The sequence below is a fragment of the Alexandromys fortis genome, unplaced genomic scaffold (assembly GCF_014885135.2).
Source record: "Alexandromys fortis isolate MF-2015 unplaced genomic scaffold, M_Fortis_MF-2015_v1.1 scaffold_51, whole genome shotgun sequence".
Classification (NCBI taxonomy): domain Eukaryota; kingdom Metazoa; phylum Chordata; class Mammalia; order Rodentia; family Cricetidae; genus Alexandromys; species Alexandromys fortis.
In genome coordinates, this window is record NW_026067925.1 from 3,813,691 (window position 1) to 3,840,143 (window position 26,453).

Consider the following 26,453-nt stretch of genomic DNA (forward strand, 5'->3'; position numbering starts at 1 on the left):
GTCCACTGTGTATAGGGTCAATCTGGATAATTTCCCAGATAAAACCCTGAGCACATGCCAGCTAGGTAATAGAAGATGCTGGGAGGACTGTGGACTTGAAGTAGAAGAAATGCCTCAGGTGTCCCTGGTTTTCTGTGATGTTGAATAAGTGAATTCATGGGTCTCGTGTCTTTACATCAGGAAGAACAGACAATATGAAGATCAAATTTGATTATGAAGTAGAAACATGAATATTCCAAAAGAATGCATGGCAATATGTCCCATATTCTTCAATGTGAAAACAAGAGATGCACTCTTGCTCTTAAATACAGAGTAAAGATTCAAAGTTTATTTCTAACTGAAGACAACGATGAGCGTTTTTATACAAGAAAACTGTATTTGGAATAATCATCATTTCCAATATCAATTTTAGTCCCTCGGTAACACTCAACTCGGGCAGTTTTCCAGAAGATCACAGCTAGGGCAATGACATTGTTCGGGAAGGGCCATCTGGGTACTGGGCTTTGTATGTGTGGTCAGTCTGCGGCTTTGGGTGTGTGGACAGAGTCTGTGGCTTTGGGTGTGTGGTCAGTCTGTGGCTTTGGGTGTGTAGATGGTGGCTGCTGTCCAGCCTTCTAGAGATATAGCTGGGTGTGCTAGGTGTGGTATTTAATGTCTCCAGCCCCAGATCTCATCCAGAACAACAGACTTTTCCTCCCCACATCATTGTGCTGGTTAAATGCATGAAAACATCTACTGTGCTAGCTTCACTGTGAGCACCCAGCAGATTCTGGAGAATAATAATAATAATAGCTCTGTTAGGCAGTGGCGGTGCGGTGCACACCTTTAATCCCAGCACTTGGGAGGCAGAGGTAGGTGGATCTCTGTGAGTTCAAGGCCAGCCTAGTCTACAGGAGCTAGTTACAGGACAGGCTCCTAAGCTCCAGAGAAACCCTGTCTTGAAAAGAAAAACCAAAACCAAAAACAACCACAAAAATCTCAGATATCTGGCCTCTTTATACAAAACCCTTCTCCATCTTTTCCTTTCTCCCTAATAACATTCATTCCCTCTTCAAAATGGCCTTTTATTTCTTCAAAAATCAGGCTAAGTTGGGATCTATAAAACACAGTGAGGAGGAAAATGATTGGCATTGTAAAGTAGTCCTTGATTATGAGAAAGTGAGGTTTGTTCCTCTGAGATGCTTCACAGACACCCAAACAAAACAAGCAATGCTACAGAGAAGTTTATAGTTGAGCACATGGAAACGCACAAACACACAGAAAGTCACCTTGGCTTCTTATAGAATAATGTAACAAGCCCCTAAAACAGAAGGAAAGAAAAGAAGGAAGAAAGGAAGGAAAGAGGTAACTGGAGACAGCAAGCGTGTGGCACTCGTCAGAGAGGCATGATCACCTGAGACTGGATTTCAAGTACGCAGATACAAGTAGCATGCATGAGCTGGGTGTTGGTGGCGCATGCCTTTAATTCCAGCATTTGGGAAGCAGAGGCCGGCAGATCTCAGTGAGTTTGAGGCCAGCCTGGTCTATAGAGTGAATGCCAGGACAGGTTACAAAGCTACACAGAGAAACACTGTCTTGAAAAACTAACTAGATAGATAGATAGATAGATAGATAGATAGATAGATAGATAGATAGATAGAGATAGAATTTAAAAAATAGCATACTCACATATCTAGCCACAATACTAGGTGGGGGTCTTAGAGACAAGTGGACCCTGGAAGCTTACTGGGCAGCCAGCATAACTGAATGTGGGAGCTTCAGGGTTCAGAGAAAGAGAAAGACCCTGTTTTAAAGAAATAAGGTTTTATGGTGATAGAGTAGAACACCTATGTCTTCCTTTGTCCTCGTGGGTGCACACACATGTACAAGCATCCACACACATTTGTACATACTTGCATATACCATACGTACACATTCTTGATCTCCCCCCCCACACACACGCACGCACACACACACATACACACAATGGGACTGGATAGAAAAGATTGCTTTAAAATTAGGTTAAGATTTGATACACTCGAAACAAATACTATTTTTCATGTTACATTCCTTAACGACGGATGATTCATTATGGGAGGAAATCCTATGAATCCCTGGAGAGGTCACAGTGACCACATTTTCTTCATTTATTTATTTATTTATTCATTTATTTATTTATTAAAGATTTCTGTCTCTTCCCCACCGCCGCCTCCCCTTTCCCTCCCCCTCCCCCAACTAAGTCCCCCTCCCTCGTCAGCCCAAAGAGCAATCAGGGTTCCCTGCCCTGTGGGAAGTCCAAGGACCACCCACCTCCATCCAGGTCTAGTAAGGTGAGCATCCAAACTGCCTAGGCTCCCACAAAGCCAATAGGTCCAGTAGAATCAAAAACCCATTGCCATTGTCTTGGGGTCTCAGTGTCCTCCTTGTCCGCTATCCACATTTTCAAAGCAGTCATTAATAACTCCAAATATCTTTTAATTGATAAACACGTAATTTAAACATTGCCCGAGGAATAGAGAGTCGTGTTAAGGATTTTCCTGGCGATAGCAGAGTGGAAATATCATGAATAACTACAATTCCTGCAGAAGGTGATGAGGAAAGGAAGATAACTTTAATTAAGTTGTTCCCATCGAAGTTAAATATCCGACAAAAGCCACTGAAGAAAGGAACGGTTTCTCCTGACTCACGATTGAAGCATGGTCCGTCACCACGCTCAGGTCAAGGCAGCAGGAGCTTGAAGCAGCTGCTAACTGTCAGGTGTCAGAAGAGAACAATAAATGCTGCTGTGTGCAACTTGCTTTTGCAAGCTTTTGTCGTCAAGGAGGCCTGCCCAGGGAGTGGCCCCGCCCAGGGAGTGGCCCCGCCCAGGGAGTGGTGCCGCCCATCTGGTCCAGGGAGTGATTGATATGGGTCTTCATACATCAATTAGTCAATCGAGACAATCCTTCATAGACATTTTCAGAGGAGGCAAACCTTAATCTAAATCGTCCCCCTCAGTTTGCCCATCTCCTAGGAGATTCTTCAAGTTGAGGATGCTAACCGCCACAGAAAATAAAACCACCATGCTTCAATCGTGAGTCAGAAAGAAACCACAGCACTCTAGCCTGCAATTAAATGCCTTCCTATCCAGAAATAAGACCCTGAGTGGAAGGCATCTTGGCACTCTTCTGGTGAAAGATGGTCTGTGGCTTCCATGAAAGACAATCCCAGAACTCTCCCTGCCCTACTTTTTTTGTTCATATAACACATTCCTTCAGGAGAGCCATTTCCAAGCCTTTTGAATGATGCCAAAGAATCTGCATCCCTGGGATACCCCAGCTGCTTGCCTTCATCCTGGAGGTAGTCATCGTGCATCCAGGGTGTGAGGCACGGCTACCTACTAGTTCTCTGCATGGGACATATATATGACGCATAGCCCGGTGCCCAGGGCACCATTCATGGATGCTTATGTGAAGGGCCACTAGATAGAATGTTTCAAAGATGTCAAGTAACTTGAAGAGAAGTCTCTTATTTTTCTACATGGTCCATTTGTCCCTATTGCTCTATTTAGCACTCTTTGGGCCACTCTTGTCCTTGCTGTATTTTGCATTTCTAACTTTTCATAACAAATATTGTTCTGAATAGCTAAAAATTAGGTATTTTCTTGTGGAAGGAAAATAATAATAATAATAATAATAATAATAATAATAATAATAATAATAATATCAAGGGGACACTGTGGGTAAGCACCAGTCATAGAGGTGGAAGTCTTGATCCCTGCAAACCAAGTTGTGTTACTTCACAGTTAGGCTACTCTGAGGATGAAGTGGGGAGGAAATTCTCTCAGTGGGTGAGATGTCAAGTGAGATTGTGTGTCGCCATAGCTTCTTATTCTTACTGAAGTTCTAACTCTGTTTCATCTTTACTCACAGATGAGAGTTCAGACCAGCACCAATGTTACAGTAAGTACATTAAAAAATTTTGAAGTAAGTCAAAGTTAGGGTTGTGGTGATGACTCTTCCTCAGATTACTCAAAAACCTCAAAACATGCATGCTTGAATAGTCTTTGCATATGAAGGGTTGGCGAGACGGCTCAGGGGGTAAAGTGATCGCTGTGTAAGTATGAGGACTTGAGTTTGAAGCCCCAGAACCCATGTAAATAAAGCTGGACACCAAAGTGTGTATCTGTTATCCTGTGCTTACATGAGGATAAGATGGGAGGTGGCAACAGAAGAGATGCAGAACATTTGCAGGTTAGCGAGGCTGCTATATGCAGCACCGAACAACAGATTCTGTCTCTCCAACAAGAAGGAAGAAAAGGACTGATACCTGAGGTTTTCCTGTATCCTCCTCATGAGCATCCTGACATACACTTTACTGAACCCACACACAAACACACACCCTACACAAACATTTGTAAAACTTTTTAAAAATGATACCTCAAGATAGTGAATTTTACATTTACTTAGGATCAAAACTAAGCCTTGAATAATAGCAAAGACCCAAGTGTTACTTCCTGGAGTTCAGTTATCCGCAGAGAATTGCTGGGAAACTAGTTACTTCTTGGAATTTTAATTAAAAGCTTCTGAATTTTAATTAAATATTGTTTTTTTAAGAAAAATTGATCCCTCAAGTTATGAGAACAACATGGAAATAATTTGAGAATGTTTTCAGCTTGAAAAATAACATAAAAACTGAAGTGCAATTTTGTGATTCGTATTGCATGTCACTTGTATGTGCAGTTACTTGGCAGCAGACTGCATGTCACTAGGATGTGCAGTTACTTGGGAGCTGATTGCATGTCACTAGGATGTACAATTAATTACTTGGCAGCAGATAGAAGGCTGTGGTTGCTGGCTTTCTGGTCCACCTGCACCCCTACCCTGATGATTTATGAGAGATGCAGGGATGCTGGAGGTTTGGTTTTTTTTTTTATCCCTGTTTGCATGCACCCAGTGAATTCACTAAACTACCAAGAGGCAACACACTACCTGGTCAAGGAGTTCTTGTTAAACTTCTCAGCCTCTGTTTCTGTAATGGAACAAACCCATTGAGTTCCTGGTGGATTTATAGAAGATTCACGTGCACATACGTTTCCGACACTCCAGGCAACCCAGGCTGCTGTTTCCGTTGATGCTGTTAAAGCTTCCAGACTTGAGCTGAGACCCAAGAGAGGCGTTCAGATGGATGTCTGATCACTAAGGGCTTTTCTAGATGAAAGTGTTAGCAGGCAGCAAGGCTGGAGCACTTGTTTAATCAGAGCCCTGCTTCTAGCTGCCCATGGAAATAGATGGCCTCCCGGACGTGAATGCTGCAAAAGCCGGCTGCTTGTCCAGCCATCCCACTCTTCCAAGGAGCAATTCCCTCATTAGCTGAGTCAGTCTCCAGCTACTGGTACTGAGAAGCAAGGCAGAATGGAGCGACCCTTTTCTTTTATTATGCCACTCCAAGGAGATGCCCTGTAGGCTCTGGTACCACATGGGATTTCTAATGTCAGTAACTTTCTTCCTGCCTTCCAATACCTTGAAGTAGAAGGAAAACTGCTGTGATTCCCCACCCGCTATGTCTCGAGGTACTGGAGACTGAACCTAGGGCCTGGTGCATGCTAGGCAAGTGTTCTACCACGGGGGCATCATCCTTAGCCCTATCTCCTCCAACTGTGTGCTCTTCTATCAGGATACCTCCTGGATCACCGGCTGTGATTACCTGGGCCAGCTAAAGCGAATCGTTGCCACTACTGAGAGGACCATTATCGTCTGGGATTATAAAGCTCAAGGGAGCAGCCAGGTACTGAGCAGAGAGGAGTGATGGAAACAAGAGGCTGCTGAACCCCTGTAAGGATGTGAGCCCAGCCACTGTGTAATGAGTAACTGTTGGAACCGGAGGGAAGTTACTAAGTAACCACTTAAGATGGAGTTCAGCATCAGCACCAGGTCATGAAAGGGGAATGCAGTTTTCTTTTAGAGCTTCATTAGGCTCTCATTTTGGTTTCAGTTTTGAGAGGGAAAATGTAATTCTTTTAGTTTCTGCTGTTGCTGTTGGATTTTAGTTTCTTGTTATTTTCTGAGATTGGGTGGTAGTCTCCCCACACCCCTTATTCTCTGCTTTTTACTGGTCCTCGTGGCTCCAGGCATCCTCCTGCTACCACAGCAAACTCATTTGCTCTTTTATATCCTTCTACACATCCGAGCATTATCTTTTTGATTATGCTTGTTATCAAGGGCAAAGCCTTTCACCCCAGCCCAGCATCCTTAGGAAGAGCATACTGTATAAAGTCTCATAGGATTGGAGCTGACTCAGAAACCTTTTCTCAGAATGCTAACCCCAGGTCCTGGACTTTGTGTTGTTTTTTATTCAGGTTCTCCTGTTTGCACACTTGATTTTTAACTCAAGGAAGCCTCTTCTTTATCTCTAGTCCCTCCTGATTCACTCCTTCCTGCCTGCACCCTAGGTGGGACAGCTGGACACCAAGGCCATCTTTGCCCCCTGCTGGCTTCCAGTTGCAACCTTGGAAAGGCATTGCAGCTTTTTGTGCTGCACACAGTGGCTCAGCGCTGCTGGGGAGAACACAACCCTCAGGACACCATCACAGACGAGAACCTGCAGGCTCAGCTGAGCCATCTGTGGTTCCTGCTGACCTTTGTCTCGGCCTTGCCAGCTTGTCCTTGTGTTCTTCACAGTATTCAGCCCTTTTTCTATTCTCCTCAGGCTTCCTCCCTCCCTCCTGCTGTAGTCTTGCTTCCTCTTCTCTTCTCTCTTTCCTTCCCCTCCTCTCCCTCCTTCTCTCCGTCTCTGAACACCCTTGTATCTGACACCTCCATCTCCTGTCTTGGTGAGACAGGCCTTGCAGTTGTTCCCCTCTCTGCCCTCTTTTACATTGATCTTCTACTCTGGAGCTCCTTCCCCTCTATTTCCTCTTTCTCTTTCCAGCAGTTTAAGTCCCAGATCAAAGGTCACCCCTCCCACCCCACTACCACCTCTGCCCATGGGACATAAACAGTACTGGCCTAATATGGGCTCCATCTCACTCTCTGTCCCCCCCTTCTTGCAGGGTAGCTTCTACAGGGTGGAAAGCTTTGTTGCGCTCATCTGGTACAGCCATTCCTGGAGCAGTGTTTGCTCTTAGTGTTCACTGCACATTAGTTGGTGGCTCAGGGAGCCTCTAAATATATCAACGCTCACCCATTCTAAAGAAATGGGAAAATAGCAAAAATTTTCATCTGCCATTTTTCTATCTTAGGATAGTAAGTTCTCTAAAAGCAAGATCCTGCCTAGCTTAGTGAACTCACTTAATAATACAGAATCGGCTTGCAAGTACTTGTTGGATAGTTATAGATAGTCGTGGATGCTAGGATACTTTTCTCCTGATAATTCTGTATAAAATTTAAGAGCATTACGAAGCATGGATGGGGCTTCAACCTGGCTGCCTACCATTCCTGGTTTATGGACTATTTATAACTATCCCAGCACTTTGGAGGGAGAGGCAAGTGTGTGTGTGTGTGTGTGTGTGTGTGTGTGTGTGTTAAGATCACTCTAGAATACATGGGGAGTTTGAGGCCAGCTCAGTATTTCCAAACAAAGTCAAGAGAAGGCATTTATAGTTGCAGTTCCTAAGATCCCAAACTCACCCAGGTCGAGAGAGTAGCTCTCCTTCTTTTCTGGGTTCACAGCTTTAACTTCTATTTGGTTAATTTTTGCCTAGATTTTCCAAGTTCCTCTATCACTGTAGGATCTAAAATGAAAAAACAACACAGAAATTTCTCCACCAACCTGTGGGTGTGTGCGTGGATTCACACACATATATGAGTGCATGTATGTGTGTCTCTGTTTGTGCATCTGTGCCTCTCTGTGTCTCTGTGTCTGTATGTGTGTCTCTGTTTGTGTGTCTGTGTCTCTCTGTGTGTCTGTGTCTGTATCAGTATGTGTGTCTCTGTTTGTGTGTCTGTGTCTCTCTGTGTGTCTGTATGTGTGTCTCTGTGTGTCTGTGTCTCTCTGTGTGTCTGTGTCTGTATGTGTGTCTCTATTTGTGTGTCTGTGTGTCTGTGTCTGTATGTGTGTCTCTGTTTCTGTGTCTGTGTCTCTCTGTGTGTCTGTGTCTGTATGTGTGTCTCTACTTGTGTGTCTGTGTGTCTCTGTGTGTCTGTGTCTGTATCTGTATGTGTGTCTCTACTTGTGTGTCTGTGTCTCTCTGTGTGTCTGTGTCTGTATGTGTGTCTCTTTGTGTCTGTGAGATACTGGGGTTGGACCTCGGCACCACCTGCACGCTGAACAGGTGCTCTGCTTCTTGCTCCTGAGCTAAAGCCCCAACTGTGTGCAGCAGTTAGAGTGTCTCACTCACAACATTCCTGTGCTTCCAGGAGCACTATTTTGTCATCAAGCCCATGGACCACTGCCTGCTGTGCGTGTGCGTGGTGCCCCTCCCTGACCAGCTCTGCAGAGATGACATCCTCCTGGGAGATGATGGGGGGTTTGTGAACAGGTTCACTGTAAACAGCGATGACTTTGGATTAAAGCAGGCAAAAACAAAGAAGAAATTACAGACCCAGGTCCTAGACTCCAAGAACTTTAAAAGGTAAGGACATCACGTGAATAACCCTCCCTTTGCTCTAACAATTGTAGACACTGTTCAGTTCTATAGGCATTGAGTGAAACGAGATGCAAGACCCACAGTACTTTTCAGAATTAAAGCTGCCTAATCTATGCTTGGAGGGTCATACCTATAGACCCAGTCTCTGGGAGGCAGAGGCAGAGGAATCATGAGTTTGAGACTAGTCTAGACTCTATATGGAACTCCAGGTTAGTATGGGCTACATAGCACGACTGTTTCAGGACATTTAAAAATGAAAGAAGATACACTTCTCATCTCAAGAAACTTCCAAGAAAATGAGGAAAGCATAATTAGTAACTGAAATTCAAATGTTGTTGGCTATTAAAATCTATAGGTATCTGATAGACTGAGATAAACTAAAAAGTGACATTATGAAGAAACAGCAAAATGTATATTTTGTGTATTTATGATTACTTCCTGGCAACTGAATAAGAAACTTTCTATACATAAAAGCAATAGTTTTTTTAAAAAAATAATTTGATAGACTTGACTATCTGCCAAATTAAGTTTCCAAGACTTCAAGAGAGTAAATTTAAAAACTGAAATATACTGCAACAAATATTTGTTGCAAATATGAGAGACAAGGAGTTAGTATTCCTTCATTGAGCTCAGCATTCAATTAAAAACATCCTCCTGGGCTGAAGAGATGGCTCAATAGTTAGGAGCATGTACTGTTCTTGCATAGGACCGTGACCAAAGTGCCCACGCTGAGCAGCTCACAAATGCCTGTAATTTCAGCTCCAGAGGACCTGATGCCTTCTTCTGGCTGCAGTTGGCACCTGCAACCACATGCACTGACACATAGACATACACACTTATTATTATTTTAGTACTTATTTATTTGTACTGTATTGTACACACATGAATCATCTGTTCATGACCTTTCCTCAGTACAATTGTTGCTGCATTGAATTGAGATTAGCCATGTTGCTGGAACTCTAATAACACAGTCAGGAAGACAGCTCCATTTCAGGCCCCCTATATCTGGGCTGTGTTTTATATGTTTTATATCTGTCCCTGTGTGGTGTGCTGCCCTGTACACTATGGGCTCCTTATTTCATTCATGACAGGTGCAGATAATAGAACCTTTTCCCCACTAAGAGGTGGGCCACTTGCCCGAAAGGTCCTCGGTCCATGGTCAGTTCCTCCACTCATTAGATGGGTATGTCAGAAATGAGAATGGTGCGGGGTGGGATGAATTATAAGCCGGGAAGGACAGTTAAATTTTGGAACCATCATAAAAGTTTACTGAAGTCAACATCCTCAGAATTTGCTCATTTTGAGTCAGTAAGGACATGGCCAGAAAACACTGATATATGGAACACTGTACAAATCAGAGAACTCACCAATATCAAGAGTTCACAATTAAACAAAATCAAGGACGGAGGGAAAAAAAACGCCACTCCTTTAGAGTATTCCCTTCCATGCTGCACAATGCTCTGGAGTCTCAAATGTGTCTGTTCAAATAGAAGCCACTTGATGCCAATTATGCTAAATACATGTGGATGCTCAGAATTTTTTCATTAAAGTAAGAATAAGATGGCCAAAATTAGACTGAGATCCTCCTAAATTGTCCTTTTCTGATTAGTTTCCTTTTTTGTCATTGTGACAAAATATCTGAGAGATTAAGTTAGGGAAGGCAGGGTTTATTCTGCCCCTGGGTTTAGAATGGGTACAGCCCGTCATGATGAGGCATGCATGGTATATGTATTCTGCCCCTGGGTTTAGAATGGGTACGGCCCGTCATGATGAGGCATGCATGGTGCATGTATTCTTCCCCCGAGTTTAGAAGGGGTGCAGCCCATGATAATGAGGCACGCATGGTGGCAGATCCATAAGTTTGTCACACGTCTGCTGTCAGGGTGACGGATGCTGATGTTCATGCTTTTATTCTTGGATGCCAGCCCATGGAGCGATGTCACCCACATTCAGGGTGGTTCCTCCTTCCTCAGCTAAACTGCTTTTCACATTGCATCTAGAGGTTTGTTTCCTAAGCGATTCTAAATCTAATCAAATTGAGTCACACCTTTGCTTCTGAAGTCATAGCTCAAGATTTAACAAGAGCCTTGTAAAGTTATTTTTTTTTGACACTTTAAATATGCTAGACGAAGACCAGTGGAACTGCTGAACATGGTGTGATGCGGAGGGCTCCAGCGCACCTGTAGACTTAGCGGAGTTCACAGTTACAGCCTGATCCAAACCGAGTGAGATGCTAAACAGAAGAAAAGATGTGTCTAATGTAACAACCCCCCTTTCATTCCCAGTGTCAAGAGGAAGTTGCACAATGACTGGGTTATGAAAATCAGATACATTCCAGCTCTCAATTGCTTTGGATCCTGCTCCTTAGACAGTGATCATTCATTGGTTTTGGAATCCTTGAAGAGACTTGAGGACAATTTGTAAGTACAACCGTGTATCCACGTGAGCATTCTGGGACCCTCAGCAGTCTTAAAATGATAGGCCCACCACAACCTTATAATGTTCAGAGTAGTTTGCAGAAATATCAGAAGTTAGCTGTCCCCTTAGGGGTGGCAGGGCTAATTAGACTTTTGGGTAAAGCAAAAGTCCGTCCTATACATGTGAATATGATACATCCTCTCCACAGGAGGCAAACCCAACTGTTGTTTAGTGGGGACTGGGGACACAGCTCAGCTGGAGCACATGCCTAGTATTAGTGAGACCCTGGCTTCTATTCCCAGCACTCCAAAGAATCGTTTATTGGTCTAATGTATTGTAATAAGTCGATAGACCTGTATCTATATTTTAAGCATTATTTTATTGGTAAAAGTTTACACTTCAGAATTGTCTTAGGTAGCCAGCAAACTCTGCTTATAATCTGTATGTAGCCAATCATATTTTATCTATCATAAGCACACCAACTGGTGTTCTCATAGAAATGTGAGTCTGAGTAATATATGACGCATTTTCAATCTGGTTAAATATTTCCTAATAACTAGTTATAGCATTTGGATATTTTTAAAACTTTAAGATACTTATAATGGCAGATAAACTTCAAAAACATTCTAAGGGACAGAGGCTTAGTAAAAATTCTGCATATTGTGTAATTCCATTTATTTGACACACCTCAAAGGACAGATTTATAGAGACAAAATGTAGCTTCACTGTTTGCCTAGGGTTGATGGCAGGAGCAGGAATCGCAAATGGGCACATGGGAAATTTCTAACGTGGAGTACCTTGTCTTAGTCAGGCTTCTATTGCCGTGATAAAACATCATGACCAAAACCAAGTTGCAGTGGGGAGGTGTTACTGCACCTTAGAGCTTGCAGTCCATCATCCAGGGAAGTCGTGATAGGAACCTGGGGGCAGATACTGATGCAGAGGCCAGGGAGGAATACTGTTTACTGGTTTGTTCCACAGAGCTCGCTCAGCCCGCTTTCTTATGCACCCGCAGGACCACTTGCTGCATCAATAACTAGAATAAAAAAAAGTCCCACAGACTGGGAGGTAGGCAGACTCCCCAACAGGTAACCAGATAGAGAGGGGCTGTTACTAGGGGAACATATCATATAACTTTCACAGGTATATGATTTATGATACACCTGTATAACAATATGTTGTTGAATAAGTTTTATGCTGGCTAGTTTCGTGTAAACGTGACACAAGTTAGAATCATGTGGGAAGAGGAAACCTCAATTAAGAAAATGCCCGCATCGATTGGGCCTGTGGGTTAGTCTGTGGGACACTTTGTTTCCTTCTCTCCTTCCTTCCTTCCTTCCTTCCTTCCTTCCTTCCTTCCTTCCTTCCTTCCTTCGTTCCTTTCTTTCTTCCTTCATTTTGTAGTTGAAAAAGGCTTTTGTTAGGGGTGTCTAATAAACATATCTGCCTAATATTCTATTGAGTTAAATATTTCCTAATAACTTATAAGGAAGAACAACACACACTCACACTTTCCCAGAAATCATGCGAGCAAGAGCATAGCATAAAATATTTAGTACTGAGAAGAAAAAAGCAAAACCACCCAAAGAAAAAGAACACGCTTGGGATTCTGTGCACGTTATTTTTTAAATTACTCTTGAAGTATAAAGAACACCAGCACTTTTGACAGGAGCTCAAAGTGATGCTTGCTCACCAGCCTCTTTCAGGTCAATCTGGGATATGTGAGACCCTATCTAAAGTAAATAAATAAAAATAAAGAATTAAAACTTCCTCAGACAAACAAAAGAAAAGAAATTTGTTGTGCGTTGGCCTGCTTGCCGGGAATACAAGGAGAAGCTTTTCAAAGCAAGGGAAGACGTGTGTGGGAGATTGGTGTATTCATAAGAAGAAAATTATGAAGAAAAACAGGTTAAAAAAAGACTTCATTTCCTTAATTTAAGTGATCTAATCAATTGGCATCTGTTACAGTGTCAACAACATCACTGAGCATGTGTACACATATATATGCTTGTTATGAGTTAAATAAGAAAGCAATAAACAAGGGGTTAGAGGGAAAATTAGTATTGTTTTGTTATTATAAATTATTTATACTACTGTGAATTTGTGTACTATGTATGTGACAAACTCCAGGGTAGCCTTAGGGAGAAGAAGAGAAAGGATGGGACTAGAAGGAAATTGTTGATATCCAAAGAAACAAAACAACAGTCATGAACCTTAATGATGAGAAATGAGCCAGACATAGAAGTGCAGACATTCATAAATATAGAAATTAAAGTAAACAAAGATTGAAAGCATAAAAAGTGCAAATCCATAAGATGCTCAGTGAAAACAAACCAGCAGAAAGGTAGAAAAAGAGTGGAAGACAAAAATAGAAACAAACTACAAGGGCAATGAGTAGAAAATAATAAACATAGTAGATACAAATCCAATATCAACAGTCACTTCAAATGTCAGTAGTAAATGCCACAGCTAGGAGAAAGAGGTTATCTGATGATTAAAAAAAATCAAATATATATTGCTTACAGGAAACACATTTTAATATATGTACTTTATGTATATATTAATAAATATAAATAAATAAAATTTAAAAATATATAATAGGTGAAAAAGGCCATTCAGAAATCAAAACATAAACAAAAGCAATCTCCAAGCTAATTTTTAGTGGAAAAATAAGAATAGATATAAACTTAATAGAAGAGCCTATCATATCTCTAGATGACTGATGACCTTACATTTTCTGTAAAAAAGAAAAATAATTGTGGGCTTCATGAAAGACCGACATTTTGTATTTTTTACTTAGAAGCTAAAAATGCTTATTTTGGTCTATAATATTATCACACTGAGAGATTTAATTTAAAAGCTTCGCTCGCTGCATATTAAAAATAATTTTATTCCCTGACACTGAATCAATTTCCACAAATGTCATTTATATGATGTGATTAATTATAGAGTTTTATTTAGTTTCTGTTACACAATTAATCGCTAATGAGTGCATGCTGGCATTTTGCAGAAGTACATTTCTCAAACACAAACTAATTAAGAAATAGATGCAGCTGTGCATCCAATTTGATTTTATCCCATGCTGTAAATTCATAACATGGCCCTAGCTATGGAGAGCAACCATGGCTGTGCATTGTGAAACATATGTGTTTCCACCCACAGGACTTGGGTCCTAGAACCCTGGCTAGGGATGATGAGGGAGTGAAGACAGGAGCAGCATACAGCCACATGGAAAGTGGGGACCAGGTAGGGTTCTCTAATAGAACCACCACACCCTGGATCCCTAGCACATTTTTCAGTTTACAGAACATGAAGAGGGGTTAGCTAGTTTGGGTAGGGGAGGTCTCTGTAGGTGAACAGTCTTCGGTTATAAACAGCCAGGAGGAGGAAGCTGCCTTTGCTAGTCTTTGTACACATGGATCAGTCCTTCATAAACACTCATACATGGACTCCCAAGAGAAGCTTTGCCATTTTCTTTTAATTCTGGACCAATGAGTAATGGTTTTGCCCATTTCCCATGGGCCAATTGGTCCTGGAATCCTTGACAGGCCATGACAGGCTATGTCAAGATACACATTCATTCAGAATTTCACTCATTCGAGGTTTCTTCCATTCCCTACACACATGGAATCATAACAGACCCTTGTGGTCCTGTGGAAGACGTACTTTCTCTCATCTAGCTTTCAGTTCCAAAGAGAGCAAATTTGGAGCCACAATATTACCACTGCTGATAATTCCAGGCCTCTTCGATGGTCATTAGAACAGTTTGTAATCCAGAAACAGCCGTCATTCAACAAGTATTTAGCCAACATGTTTCACTCATGACCTTTGCTCTAACTGCTTTAAATTTAAGTGAAAAATCAACTCTGGACATGAAATCATGAATATTCTGTAGACCTAGCCCTCATCAGCTGAGTATTCAGGAGTTTGTCAAGCCTTTGTCAAACACTGCCATGGCTAAAAGTTAAATGAGCAAATTCACAATTCAATTATATTAAAAACAAAGGTAAGACAATCCCAAGCCCAACCTATTGCCTCCCATTTATTTTACTATAAGCTACAATTAACTTCTTGATGTTTTTTTTCCATCTCCAGAAAGTATAAATACCATACAATGCTATATAGTTCTGTATCTTTTACCAACTAATGTGCAAGGTTATCATTGATGGTGTGGAATTAGCTATGGTGGGAATAAGATATTTTTGCAGAGACCTGCAGACACCAGGAAGCAATGGCTCTGTCCCAACTTTGGTGCCAGATGTAAATATTTACCAGAACATGGGCACACCAGCACGTAGGTAGATGACCATCTATGTCCAGCACAGGGCACACCAGCACGTAAGTAGATAACCATCTATGTCCAGCACACGGGCACACCAGCACGTAAGTAGATAACCATCTATGTCCAGCAGTGTGTTAAGGACAACGGCATGGCTTATGAATACACAGAAGAGTCCAGAAATGGAAATGATAAGTGCTAGCTTTCTGCAAAGCCCAGAGAGGTAAAGATCTCTTCCAGCATGAGCTAGAATGAAAGAAAGAATAGATGAATCCATTTAGCCATGATTTTTATCAACAAGAAAAGCTACAGCAGCCAAAACAAACACATAGCATCTGGATTCAGAGCGATGAGATGACCTAGCTCTTCCTTCTTCAGGAAGATGTATTATTTAGGGCTGTTCCCCATTGTCACTGATAACATGATAAAGTAGAAATAAAAAACTTCATGTTCTAGTTCTGTTTCTGCTGCAGTGGCAAACTTTCTGTATTCTCATAGAGTTCAGAGCCCAGCCTGTGAGATGGTGCTGTCTTCAGTGGGCTTAAGTCCTCCTTCAAAACACTCAAACCAATCTCCTCCAGACATGCCCTCAGGCAAATCTGATTAATAATAGTTACTCAATTGATTCTAGGTTGTGGCAAGTTGACCTGTAAAGCTAACCAGTATACTTAGCTGCAACAACATTGGCAGACCCTCACTCTCTGCTTAAATCTTAGCCCTTCAGAAACTCCAGCATCAGTGTCTCAAACCTCTGTTCCTTGTTACTGAAGGCTTCAGTCTCACTATAACCACCAAACAACCTCACTGAGCTCTCTGTTATTCTGTTATCTCACATTTCACCGAGCATCTCCTTAATTGCCTTTCCGTGCTGCCTATGAGGTTAGGCACGTGAGTGCATATCTCATCATTGGACTTGGCACACACCCTTGACTGCTCACGGTATCTCTCAACCAAATCCCAGCCCCTTTTCTCAGCAGAGCCCAAAGCCTCTGCTCCAGCCTCTCCAGATACTGATCTGTTTCCTCAAATTAGAGCATGGATTAGAAAAAGTAAGTGGGAAATGGAAGATCAACTGAGAAAGATATGAAATTTTTTTTAATTATAAGGATTTGATTTTAACCAGTGGAGGGAGATAAGGAGAGAGAACAGCTTTTTCCCATAATTTTTCAGAACTGATAACCTACAGGAGAAAAGAAATAAATGGGAGAGATCAGTTTTATTTTCTAAATCCTTAGCATTTATTGTATGTCTATTATAGACCAAGCCCAATTGCAAGCACTAATGTAGTAGTATACAAAAAACATTGCAGGGTATTCCCTGCTGTTGCCCTTGGTTACCCCACAGGCAGAAGGTAAATCCCTGTTGCTGAAGACACCATGCGTTTACTTCGGAAACAGGGCCCAGATGTCCCTGAACTAAAACCTACCTACCTGAACGCCTCCTCTCTGAGGACTAGCTTTCACGGTGCTATGCGAACTTCTAAAGGAGGGCAGTTAACATTCTTACCCAGCTAGACCACCAGTGAATCACAGCAATGGCCAGCATGGCACTATAGCCCTAAGAGTGCCATAGTAGCGCACACACTGTGGACAGTACCCAACAGCTCTTTAATTTAACCTAAAGGCTAATGGGAGAAAGCCCGTGAGACCTCGACCCTACACAAAGAGCTAGAAGCAGCTAAGGGATGCTGAGAGTAAGAAACATAGTAATCCATGGGGACAAGCACACCAATTGGTTATCCAATACCAAATGGTCAGCCCCCAAAACACGCAGACAAATAACATTATACGGACTGTAACAAGTTGTATTGAGAAATATTTATGCACATACATGGATATATGTAATGACAATTGGTGTAAAAAAGAGACCATGAATTTGAAAGAGAGAAAGGAGGCCTATACACAGAAGGTTTGGAGGAAGAAAAGGAAAAGAAGAAACAATCTAGTTATATTATAATCTCAGGTGAGCCGATGGTGGTGCACACCTTTAATCCTAGCACTCAGGAGGCAGAAACAGGAACTCTCTATGAGTTTGAGGCCAGCCTAGTCTACAGAGAGAGTTCCAGGACAAGATCCAAAGCTACAGAGAAACCCTGCCTCACACACACAAAAACAAAACAAAACAAAACAAAACAAAACAAAAACAAAAAAATCACAATCTCAAAAATAAAAGAAATATTTAAAAAAGACTAACTCTTGGAGCTCATGCTCCTGTGGGAAAGGCAGACAATAAACAAACAATGTTAACTAAGTGTTGGAGATGAAGTAGCATTGGGGCGGAGGGTAATGGGAGGCAATGTTTTGACAGGGTGATCAGGAGAGACTGTTCTTAGGAGATAATTGCTTAAGCAGATATCTTTATGATTGGGGGACTGACTTTTGCAAAGATTTAGATAGAGAATTTTTTTTGTTTTTTGGCGTTGTTTTTTAAACTATCTTTTTTTCATTTTATATACCAATCCCAGTTCCCATCCCCTCCTCTCCTCGCATTCCTTCCACCTTTCTCCCCAACCCCCCATCCACTCCTCAGAGAGTATAAGGTATATTTCTCTGAGGAAGGACCAAGGTCCTCCTATATGTAGGCTGAACAGGGTATTTCTCCAAAGACAATGGGTTTCAAAAAGTCTGTACAAGTAGTAGGAATAAATCCTGGTCTCATTGTCAGTGGACCCCCAGTCTGCCTCAGACATACAACTGTTACCCACATTCAGAGGGACTAGTTTGGTCCTCTGCTTGTTCCTTTCCTGTCTAACTGGAGTTGGTGAGCTCCCATTAGCTCAGGCAGACTGTTTCAGTGGGTATCCCCATCATGGTCTTGACCTCTTTGCTCATATTCTCACTCCTCCCACTCTTCAACTGGACTTTGGGAGCTCAGTCCAGTGCTCCGATATGGGTCTCTGCCTCTGTTTCCATCAGTTGCTGTCATCCACCATGATCAAATTGGTTTCATCCCAGAGATGCAGGTCTGGTTCAACATACGAAAATTTATCAATGTAATCAATCATATAAATAAACTGAAAGAAAAAAAATATGATCATTTAATTAGTTGCTGAAAAAGCATTTGACAAAATCCAACACCCCTCCTGATAAAGGTCCTGGAGAGGTCAGGGATACAAGGAAATTACCTAAATATAATAAAAGCAATATACAGCAAGCCAACAGCCAACATCAAATTCAATGGAGAGAAACTCAAAGTGATTCCACTAAAATCAGGAACAAGACAAGGCTGTCCACTCTCTCCATATGTCTTCAACATAGCTCTTGAAGCTTTGGTAACAGCAATAAGACAACAAAAGGAGATCAAGAAGATTCAAATAGGAAAGGAAGAAGTCAATCTTTTCTCTTTTTCTTATTTCTCTTTTCAGAAATATGATATTAATCTTAGTAGAAATATATTACCATTTTCACTAGATTATTTGGCAGCAGCAGATAGTATCCCTCAGACCTGGTCTTTAAATATCTTAAACAGACTAGCTGCAAAGTTAAACCCTCCAAGCAACTGGTGCACCGCGGTGTTTGCTGCAAAGAGCGTTTGTTTCACAATAGTCAGGAGTTTGTCTTCCAGATGGATCCTAAACTTCCTACCATTTACTGTCTCTCTTGGAATTTTGTAGGTGGCAATTAAATCTCTGCTGATTACAGCTAGAGTCAGGAAGCAGCGAGATAAAAATATTCAGACAATCTCAGCAAACAGGGCTCCTTGATCCATCAGGTGCTCCAGAAACCTCTGAGCTGCTTACTTCTCTCTCTCTCTCTCTCTCTCTCTCTCTCTCTCTCTCTCTCTCTCTCTCTCTCTCTCTCTCCCTCTTTCTAAATCTAGACACTGAAGAGGTTTCTCAAGTGATGCTTGTGAGCATGTTTTCCTGGGCTGCCATGGCCACGGGGGAGCCATCACAAGAGCACAGCAAGCGCACAGTTGGATTCCTCCATTCCGAGTGCAACATGCTCCTATTTCTGCAGTTTCCTATGATGAGGCTTCAGATGAAACTGCAGCTAGACAAATACATAATTGGTCAGCTGTTAAAAATAGGAGTCAGCACATCTCCCAAAAGGGCAGGAAAGGAAACTCTCAAAAAAATTTTAATTCCAGAAATGATTAGCATAGTGCTTAAAATTTTGTGCAGAGCTTTCAGGAACTGAGCTATGTTCCAGGAAGCTGATGGCAGTCTGCAATTAATTGCCCCAGAGCATGCTGTCCTGGTGTAGCATATACGCTGAGCCTCTAACTCCTGCACAGCCTGGCAGTTTCAACAGCAAGCAACCACTGAACATTACCTTTCCTTAGTTGCTCACCTGAGAGGCAGAGTCTTACAGAGGAAAGATGACAGTATTGTTCTATTGAATGGGATGGTTCTGGTTTCTGTCCTGGCACTCATCCCATGACTGTTGGTACAACTTAGCCTTAGTTTTCCCCTCCATGAATGGCAATGAAGGCATTTACAGGCATAAAATCATTTTGATTAACTGTTGTGAAGTACTTGGTTTGATTCCTGGAACTCGGAGTGCTCAATAGACTTCTCCTCCTTTCTCCTGTTAACCTAAGAACTAAGGTACTAAAATAAAAAACATCTTTAAAAGTTAAAATTGAATACCGTCATAGTCCTGTACTGCTTCGGGCTTGATGTTCCCAGATCTCAAGCACGAATCAGAAAATAAATTGCCCAAGGGCCAAATCCAATGGGCCAGCAACATTCATAGCAGCAGCAAACTAAGAATGATTTTTACATTTTAAAATATTTAGTCTGTTTTCCATTGCTGTTACAAGTACCTGGGATCAATATAAAAGAAAAATGGGCTATTATGGCTTGCAATTTTGGAAGTTTCAGTCCGTGAGGGTTTGGTCCTGTTATTTTTGGACTTGCTATACCATACCATGGTGGCAGGAGTCTGGGGGGGGGCACACGGTGGAGGAACCTGTTCACTCACCTAATGGCCGTCATGAAGCAGCGCAAGGAAGTGGATTTAGGCATCCCGACCTCCAGGTATTTGGCCTTGTCTTTTGCAGGTTCTATTACCTCTCAATTCATTGTAACTTAGGGCTAAGTCTTTATCCCATGGGCCTTTGGGAAATACCCAAGCTAAAACAGGGAACCTAGAGATTGTGCGGCTCGGTGAGTAGTCTGTCATTACATATCACAGTTACTCTGGACAAGTAGATTTGTAAGCAATTTAGAATGAGCCCATTACACATGATTTATTTATAAGTTGCAATGAACATTTCCCATCTAATTTTGTTTTCTAGGCCTGTCAGAGAATTTGCCATGCCAAGAGGAGCCAACACGTTCTGCTACTGCGTTAAGGCAAACGTGATTGTCACTGGAGGTAAGAGGACTGTTTCCATCATGGGTAATTCTGGGTCTCACAGAGCTCTCTGTGTTTTACAGCCAGCAATAGCTTTCTAGAACAATTTGAATGTTGTCTATTCCACACATTGCAGCTTCTGGGCATGACAGCACCCTAACAAGCCTTCCTTCAGGGCTAGTGCGGTCACAGATCTTGGAGGAGAACCTACAACCACCATTTTTCTAAAACAACATCTCTAAACTGCATCCTATACATTTGTCTTCATACCCACAGATAAGATGATCCTCACCCTTTTCAAGGAAATTCTCTTTGCAAAAGGTGGAGACCATTTCAGTAACCTACAAAGTCAAAGGCAGAGTCGTGGAGTCCAGTCCCAGTAGATATAAAACATCCCTACACCTAAGCTCAGAGAACACTGAGGAAGAGGGAATGGAAAGAATGTAAGAGCCAGAGGACCAGGACGTGGGCTGTGAGATGTGTAATGTCAGAAGCTAACCCGTAAAGTCTCACCAACATGACTGCCTAACCATGAACTGAAGGACAATAATGACATGCCGGGGTGGACAGGAGAAAGCCCACAAGGCCTCCATCCTGCCCAAAGAACTACAGGGCAACTAGGCAACTAGGGAATGCTAGGAGTGGGAGAAAAAGTCTTCTCTAGAGAAGAACATAGCAACTGGTTCCCCAATATCAAATGGTCAGCCCCCCCCCGAATACATATGAGTAACATTACTTAGACTGAGCAGGTTATATTTAGGAATATATATATATATGCATATAGCAACAATTAACAAAAAAGATAATATGAATTTTAAAGAGAGCAAAAGAAGGTATGTGAAAAGGTCTGGGGAAGGAAAATAAAGATATAAATGATATAATTATAGTATAATCCCAAATTTTAAAAAGGTCTTCCTTAACGAAAGACTATATTAAACTAACTTTCCTCTGCTTTAATGTTGCTTCGTAGTTTGCCTTTACAGTTTTAACCCTTCTGGAATGCATTTTTTTTTCTGTGTGAAACTGTGAGTTCCCCAATTTGAAAGGAGTCCTGGGGATTCTGTAGGCAGAATGACACCTATATATTGTCTGGGAGAGATAGCTTAAAATCGTTCAAATCCCCAAAAGGTGCCTCTCTGATCAGAAAGATCAGAAACCCATAGACAGCAATGACAGCAAAGGCCAAGATCAGAACCTTGGAGAATGCAAACTCAGTGGATAGTAAGGTAGAAGATGGGAACAGTCCTTTGCCAAGAGCAAAGGAAGGGTGACTATATGGAAAGTTGGAGGATATCACTGTCGTTAGGGATGCAGGCTCCTTGGCTCTACTGTGATAACTTTGAGTCTGGGCTGTGGAATCAGGCTGGGTGTAAATCCACCAGCAGGCTGTGTTACTTTCCCCTTTAAAGTTTCAATCTCACCTTTGAGTGGAGTAGTGATACTACTTGCTTATAGGATTAATTATGATATTTATATTAGTTCAAGGGTTAGGAGTGGTAATACATACCAATAATCCCAGCATTTAGGGGTCATAGACTGGATAAGCTGGGGATTTAGGATATGATATCCTATGCTAAAATAGACCCTGTCTCAAAAGTAATTCAAATAAGGCACTTAGCAGAGTATGCCATGGTACAGCACTTAATAGCTACTTGCTACTAATAATACCAATAAGAAAAGGCGTGCATTTCATATAGTAACATTTAGAATCGATTAAGACAATGAATGCATACCTAGAACCAATAGGTTCTTGATAAATGCTAGTTCTGGGAGCCAGTGAGATGTTTCGGTGGATAAGGGAACTCTGTGCCAAATCTGACCACCTGAGTTCAATCCCAGACCCAAACGATGGCAGAAGAGAACAGGCTTCCACAGGTGGTCCTCTGACCTCCACGTGTGTACTATGATACATGTGCCCAAATACATACACACTCAAAAACTTTTTTTTGTTTATTTTTTTAGTTGTTGAAAAAAAAATTTCCGCCTCCTCCCCGCTTCCCATTTCCCTCCCCCTCCTCCCACACATCACCCCTCCCCCCACTCCGCTCCCCCTCTCCCCCTCCCCCCACTCCATTCCCCCTCCCTCTCGAGAATGAAGAGCAGTCCAGATTCCCTGCCCTGCAGGAAGTCCAATAAAGTAAAATATATTTAAAAATAAATGTTAGCCCAATCCATTCCAATACATAAGTAAAATCAGATTGGTAGTGACTTTGTTGAGATGAAAGTCTTGAGGCACTTCTACCACTGAGTGTAAACATCTATACACTTTGCCGTGGTTTGAATGCAAACGGCACCCATAGGTCCATAGGAAGTGGCACTATTAGGAGGTGTGGCCTTGTTGGAGTAGGTACAGCCTTGTTGCAGGAAGTGGCCACTGGGGGCAGGTTTTCAGGTTTCAGATGCTCAAGCCAGACCCAGTGTCACTCTCCTGCTGCCTATGAATTGGCAGCAGGATGTAGAACTCAGTTCCTCCTCCAGCACCATGTCTGCCTGCATGCTGCCATGCTTTCTGCCATGCTGATAATGGACTAAATCCCTGAACTGTAAGCCAACCCCAGTTAAAAGCTTTCCTGTATAAGAGTTACCATGGAGGCTAGCAAAAGTCGAGCAGCGTGATTGACTAGCAGCTAGCTAGTGCTTTCCAGCATGCATGGCTTAATGAATTCCTACAGATGTGGAGACTAGAAAATGGAAATTCTCCCTAACTGCAAACATCCTCTCGTGGGGACAATACCCTCGTTGATTAGTGGCTCAGCCATGAGCCTCTCAACTGTGTGTGCCGCTGCTGACTACAGATGGGCAAGAACTGTTCTGCTCAGCACAGCTGCCTGGGTTGAGCGTACCAGGACACTAGATGAGCTTGGTCACAATAGGAGTTCTTCAGGAAACAAACAAACAACATGTCAAACAAACAAATACCCACCATGACTGGCTACTTTTATGGGCGCTGGTGGTGAATGCCTTTAATCCCAGCACTCCGGAGGCAGAGGCAGGCCTGGTCTACAGAGCGAATTCCATGACAGGACTACACAGAGAAACCCTGTCTTAAAAAGCCAAAGCAATGCTCTTAACCTCTGAGCCATCTGAGCATTGCCTGCTCTTCCAAAGGTCCTGAGTTCAATTCCCAGCAACCACATGGTGGCTCATGACCATCTGTAATGCTCTCTTCTGGCCTGCAGGCATACACACAGACAGAATATTGTATACATAATAAATAAATATTTTTAAAAAAAGCCAAAGCAAGCAAACAACCAAACAAAAAAAAAAAAAAAAAAGAACTTCATTATGACTGGGAACTTCCAAAAACCAACAACAGCAACGATAACAACAAAACAAAACCCTTAAATTTTCTTAGCATTATTTGCTGACTACCACAATTTTCTTAACCCAATATTGTCATCATTTATTATTTCAAGAATTAAGCACCTCATTTGGAATGATCCAAGCATCAAAGCCCAGGTCTCTGAGCGCTGCATACCTTTTTTCCACGTTATATTCAGCAAATACCTTTCTGCAACTGTTAAGACGAGGAGCTAGGGGCTGATCCATCAGGCTGTCATCCTAACCCTCGAGAATTCAAAGCTTCATAACAGGAGTGAGACAATTCTAGACAGCTCCGCTACAACGCCTATCTGAGTCAACAAATGATGCTGGTGAGGATAGCGCAAGACTATGAGTGAGGCATTGTACATCTCAAGAGCTCGGTATCCTGTAGCCTCCCGTGGCCTGTCTGCCCATTCTGGTGGCGTCACACACTGTACAAGGACTCTGCTGGCGTCTACAGAAGCAGGAGAGCCTGCTCTGGAGGTAGACAAGGAAGACTGTTTTCTCCACAGTGCACACAGGCAAAATTCTGGTCAAGAGGCTGTCCTGAAAGCAATCGAATGTGTTGCAGTGTGATCAGTGAGCAACCAATACTTTTCACCATGCATAATTGCTGGAACTGTTGTAGTTAATAGACTCTACTGGTAAAAAGTGCAAATTCTCAAGACTACCAACAAGTCAGTAACTGAAAGCATTGCCCCGCGGCAATACTCTTATCGACTGGTGACTGAGCCAAGAGCCTTGCTCCTTGTACAGCCTGTGCTGCTGGTGACTCAGGCGACGGTCCTTTGATGTACGCTTCTTCATGCAATACACAAGCCCCAGACTTTCTCCCATGGAGAGCCCCAACTCACCTGGCAGTAGTATCACCCACTTCAGGGATGCCACAGCCAATGTTATCAGTACTTGTGGGCCAGAGGGACAGATTTCTGAACATGTCTAGTAAAATCACACCTCTTGGCTCCTGCTGATGAAAGGTAAAGAGGGAGAAATTCCAAAAAGTGAATTATTGGAATTATTGCTTTGAAACATTGGACTGAGCCCCTGAAGGTTTCCTCCTTGCTATAAAGATGTAAGCTTGCTCTCTTCTCTCACTAAAGTAACCTTGCCTTCTCAGAGCTCACAACCATAAAATAGAGCTGAACTGAATCTTGAAGTTCATTATTTTACACATGAGGAAACAAAGAAAGCCATTAGCCACAAGCTGAGCAGCTAGTCAGCCGGTGGAGCTGAGGTTGAATCAACTATCCTTGCCCTCAGTCTTGTTTTTTCCCCTTCTGGGCCGCTGTGATCCTGAGCATCAGGGTGCTCCCCGACCCTTCCCTCTGTGATCTGAGCCAGCTTATTTAATCAAAAGTGGCCCTGGGACTGAGTGACGCACAGCGGAGATGAGTCTGCTGAAAGAAAGAAAAGCGTGTCTTTGATGAGTAGCTTTGTTTAAACCCTGCCCCAGAAAAAGGGAAAGAGAGAGAATGAGTTAAATATAAAACACAACGGTGAATCAACTTCTTAGAACTATAATTTATAATATAAATGGTATAAATAACACATCGTATTGAACAGAATGATTTGATTATTCATATTTGAACTTGCCTATAAATCCTTTCACTCTAAGTATTTCATGCTTGCCTTAAGGCTGTATTAGATTATAAACACTTCAAATCAGGGACCATACTTCATGTGTGTGTAGAAGCTTCTCCCAATCTCCCTAAACATTTTGTAGAATATATTATGCAAAGCAGGGGCTTAGAATAATCATACTAGTGGTGGTAACGTCCAGTGAACAATAAGGGTCTGTTCAGTTAGATATGTATGAGCTCATTTATTCTCACAAGAAAATTATAGCATGAGTTAATTGCACGAGTAGAGCAAGATACTCGGTTATAGAGCTAATAATATATCTAGTAAACATATTGAGTAAAATCTAGTACGCATACTAGATTTCAAATTAAAACACAGTAGTAACTTAGCAAGCAACAATCATGTACCTGTTATTTGTCAAGTATCACCACAAATGACTGATCCAAGGTTTATTGTATAAACAACAGACAGTCAACTATAATTATAGGGTTAGTGCTGCAGAAGGCTGATGCCTAGAGAACATGGGAAAAGAACTGGTAACTTCATCGGGGACGAGGAATGGAGATTAGGAGAAGCAGTGTAGAGGAATCCAGAGTTCAAAAGCATATGACTACTTTCTCTCCTCCTCCTCCTCCTCCTCCTCCTCCTCCTCCTCCTCCTCCTCCTTCTCCTTCTCCTTCTTCCCCTTCCCCTCCTCCTCCTCCTTTTCCTTCTTCTTTTTTTTTTTCCTCTTCCTCCTCCTCCTTGTAGACCTTGGGTCAGATGGCTCCAAGTCTGCCAAACCTCAGTTCAAGCCCTGGGACCCACATAATGGAAGGCAAGAATCAATTCTTTTTTTTTTTTTTATTGAGAATAAGAAAAAAAAAGTTTCCGCCTCCTCCCAGCCTCCCATTTCCCTCCCCCTCCCCGCACTCTTCTCCCCCTCCCCCCACTCCTCTCCCCCTCCCTCTCTAATCCAAAGAGCAGTCATGGTTCCCTGCCCTGTGGAAAGTCCAAGGTCCTCCCC

The 26,453-nt window shown here is 42.3% G+C and overlaps 1 protein-coding gene across 1 annotated transcript in view; it reads left to right on the forward strand.

The window, feature by feature from the left end:
• Nucleotides 1-26,453, forward strand: part of Wdr64 (WD repeat domain 64) — a 92,542-nt gene that overhangs the window by 19,844 nt on the left and 46,245 nt on the right. Inside the window, exons 5-9 of the mRNA XM_050142882.1 lie at nucleotides 3,891-3,920; nucleotides 5,635-5,745; nucleotides 8,316-8,530; nucleotides 10,831-10,965; nucleotides 20,484-20,563. Of these exons, the coding sequence (XP_049998839.1) occupies nucleotides 3,891-3,920; nucleotides 5,635-5,745; nucleotides 8,316-8,530; nucleotides 10,831-10,965; nucleotides 20,484-20,563 (571 nt within the window). The remainder of the gene's footprint in view (nucleotides 1-3,890; nucleotides 3,921-5,634; nucleotides 5,746-8,315; nucleotides 8,531-10,830; nucleotides 10,966-20,483; nucleotides 20,564-26,453) is intronic.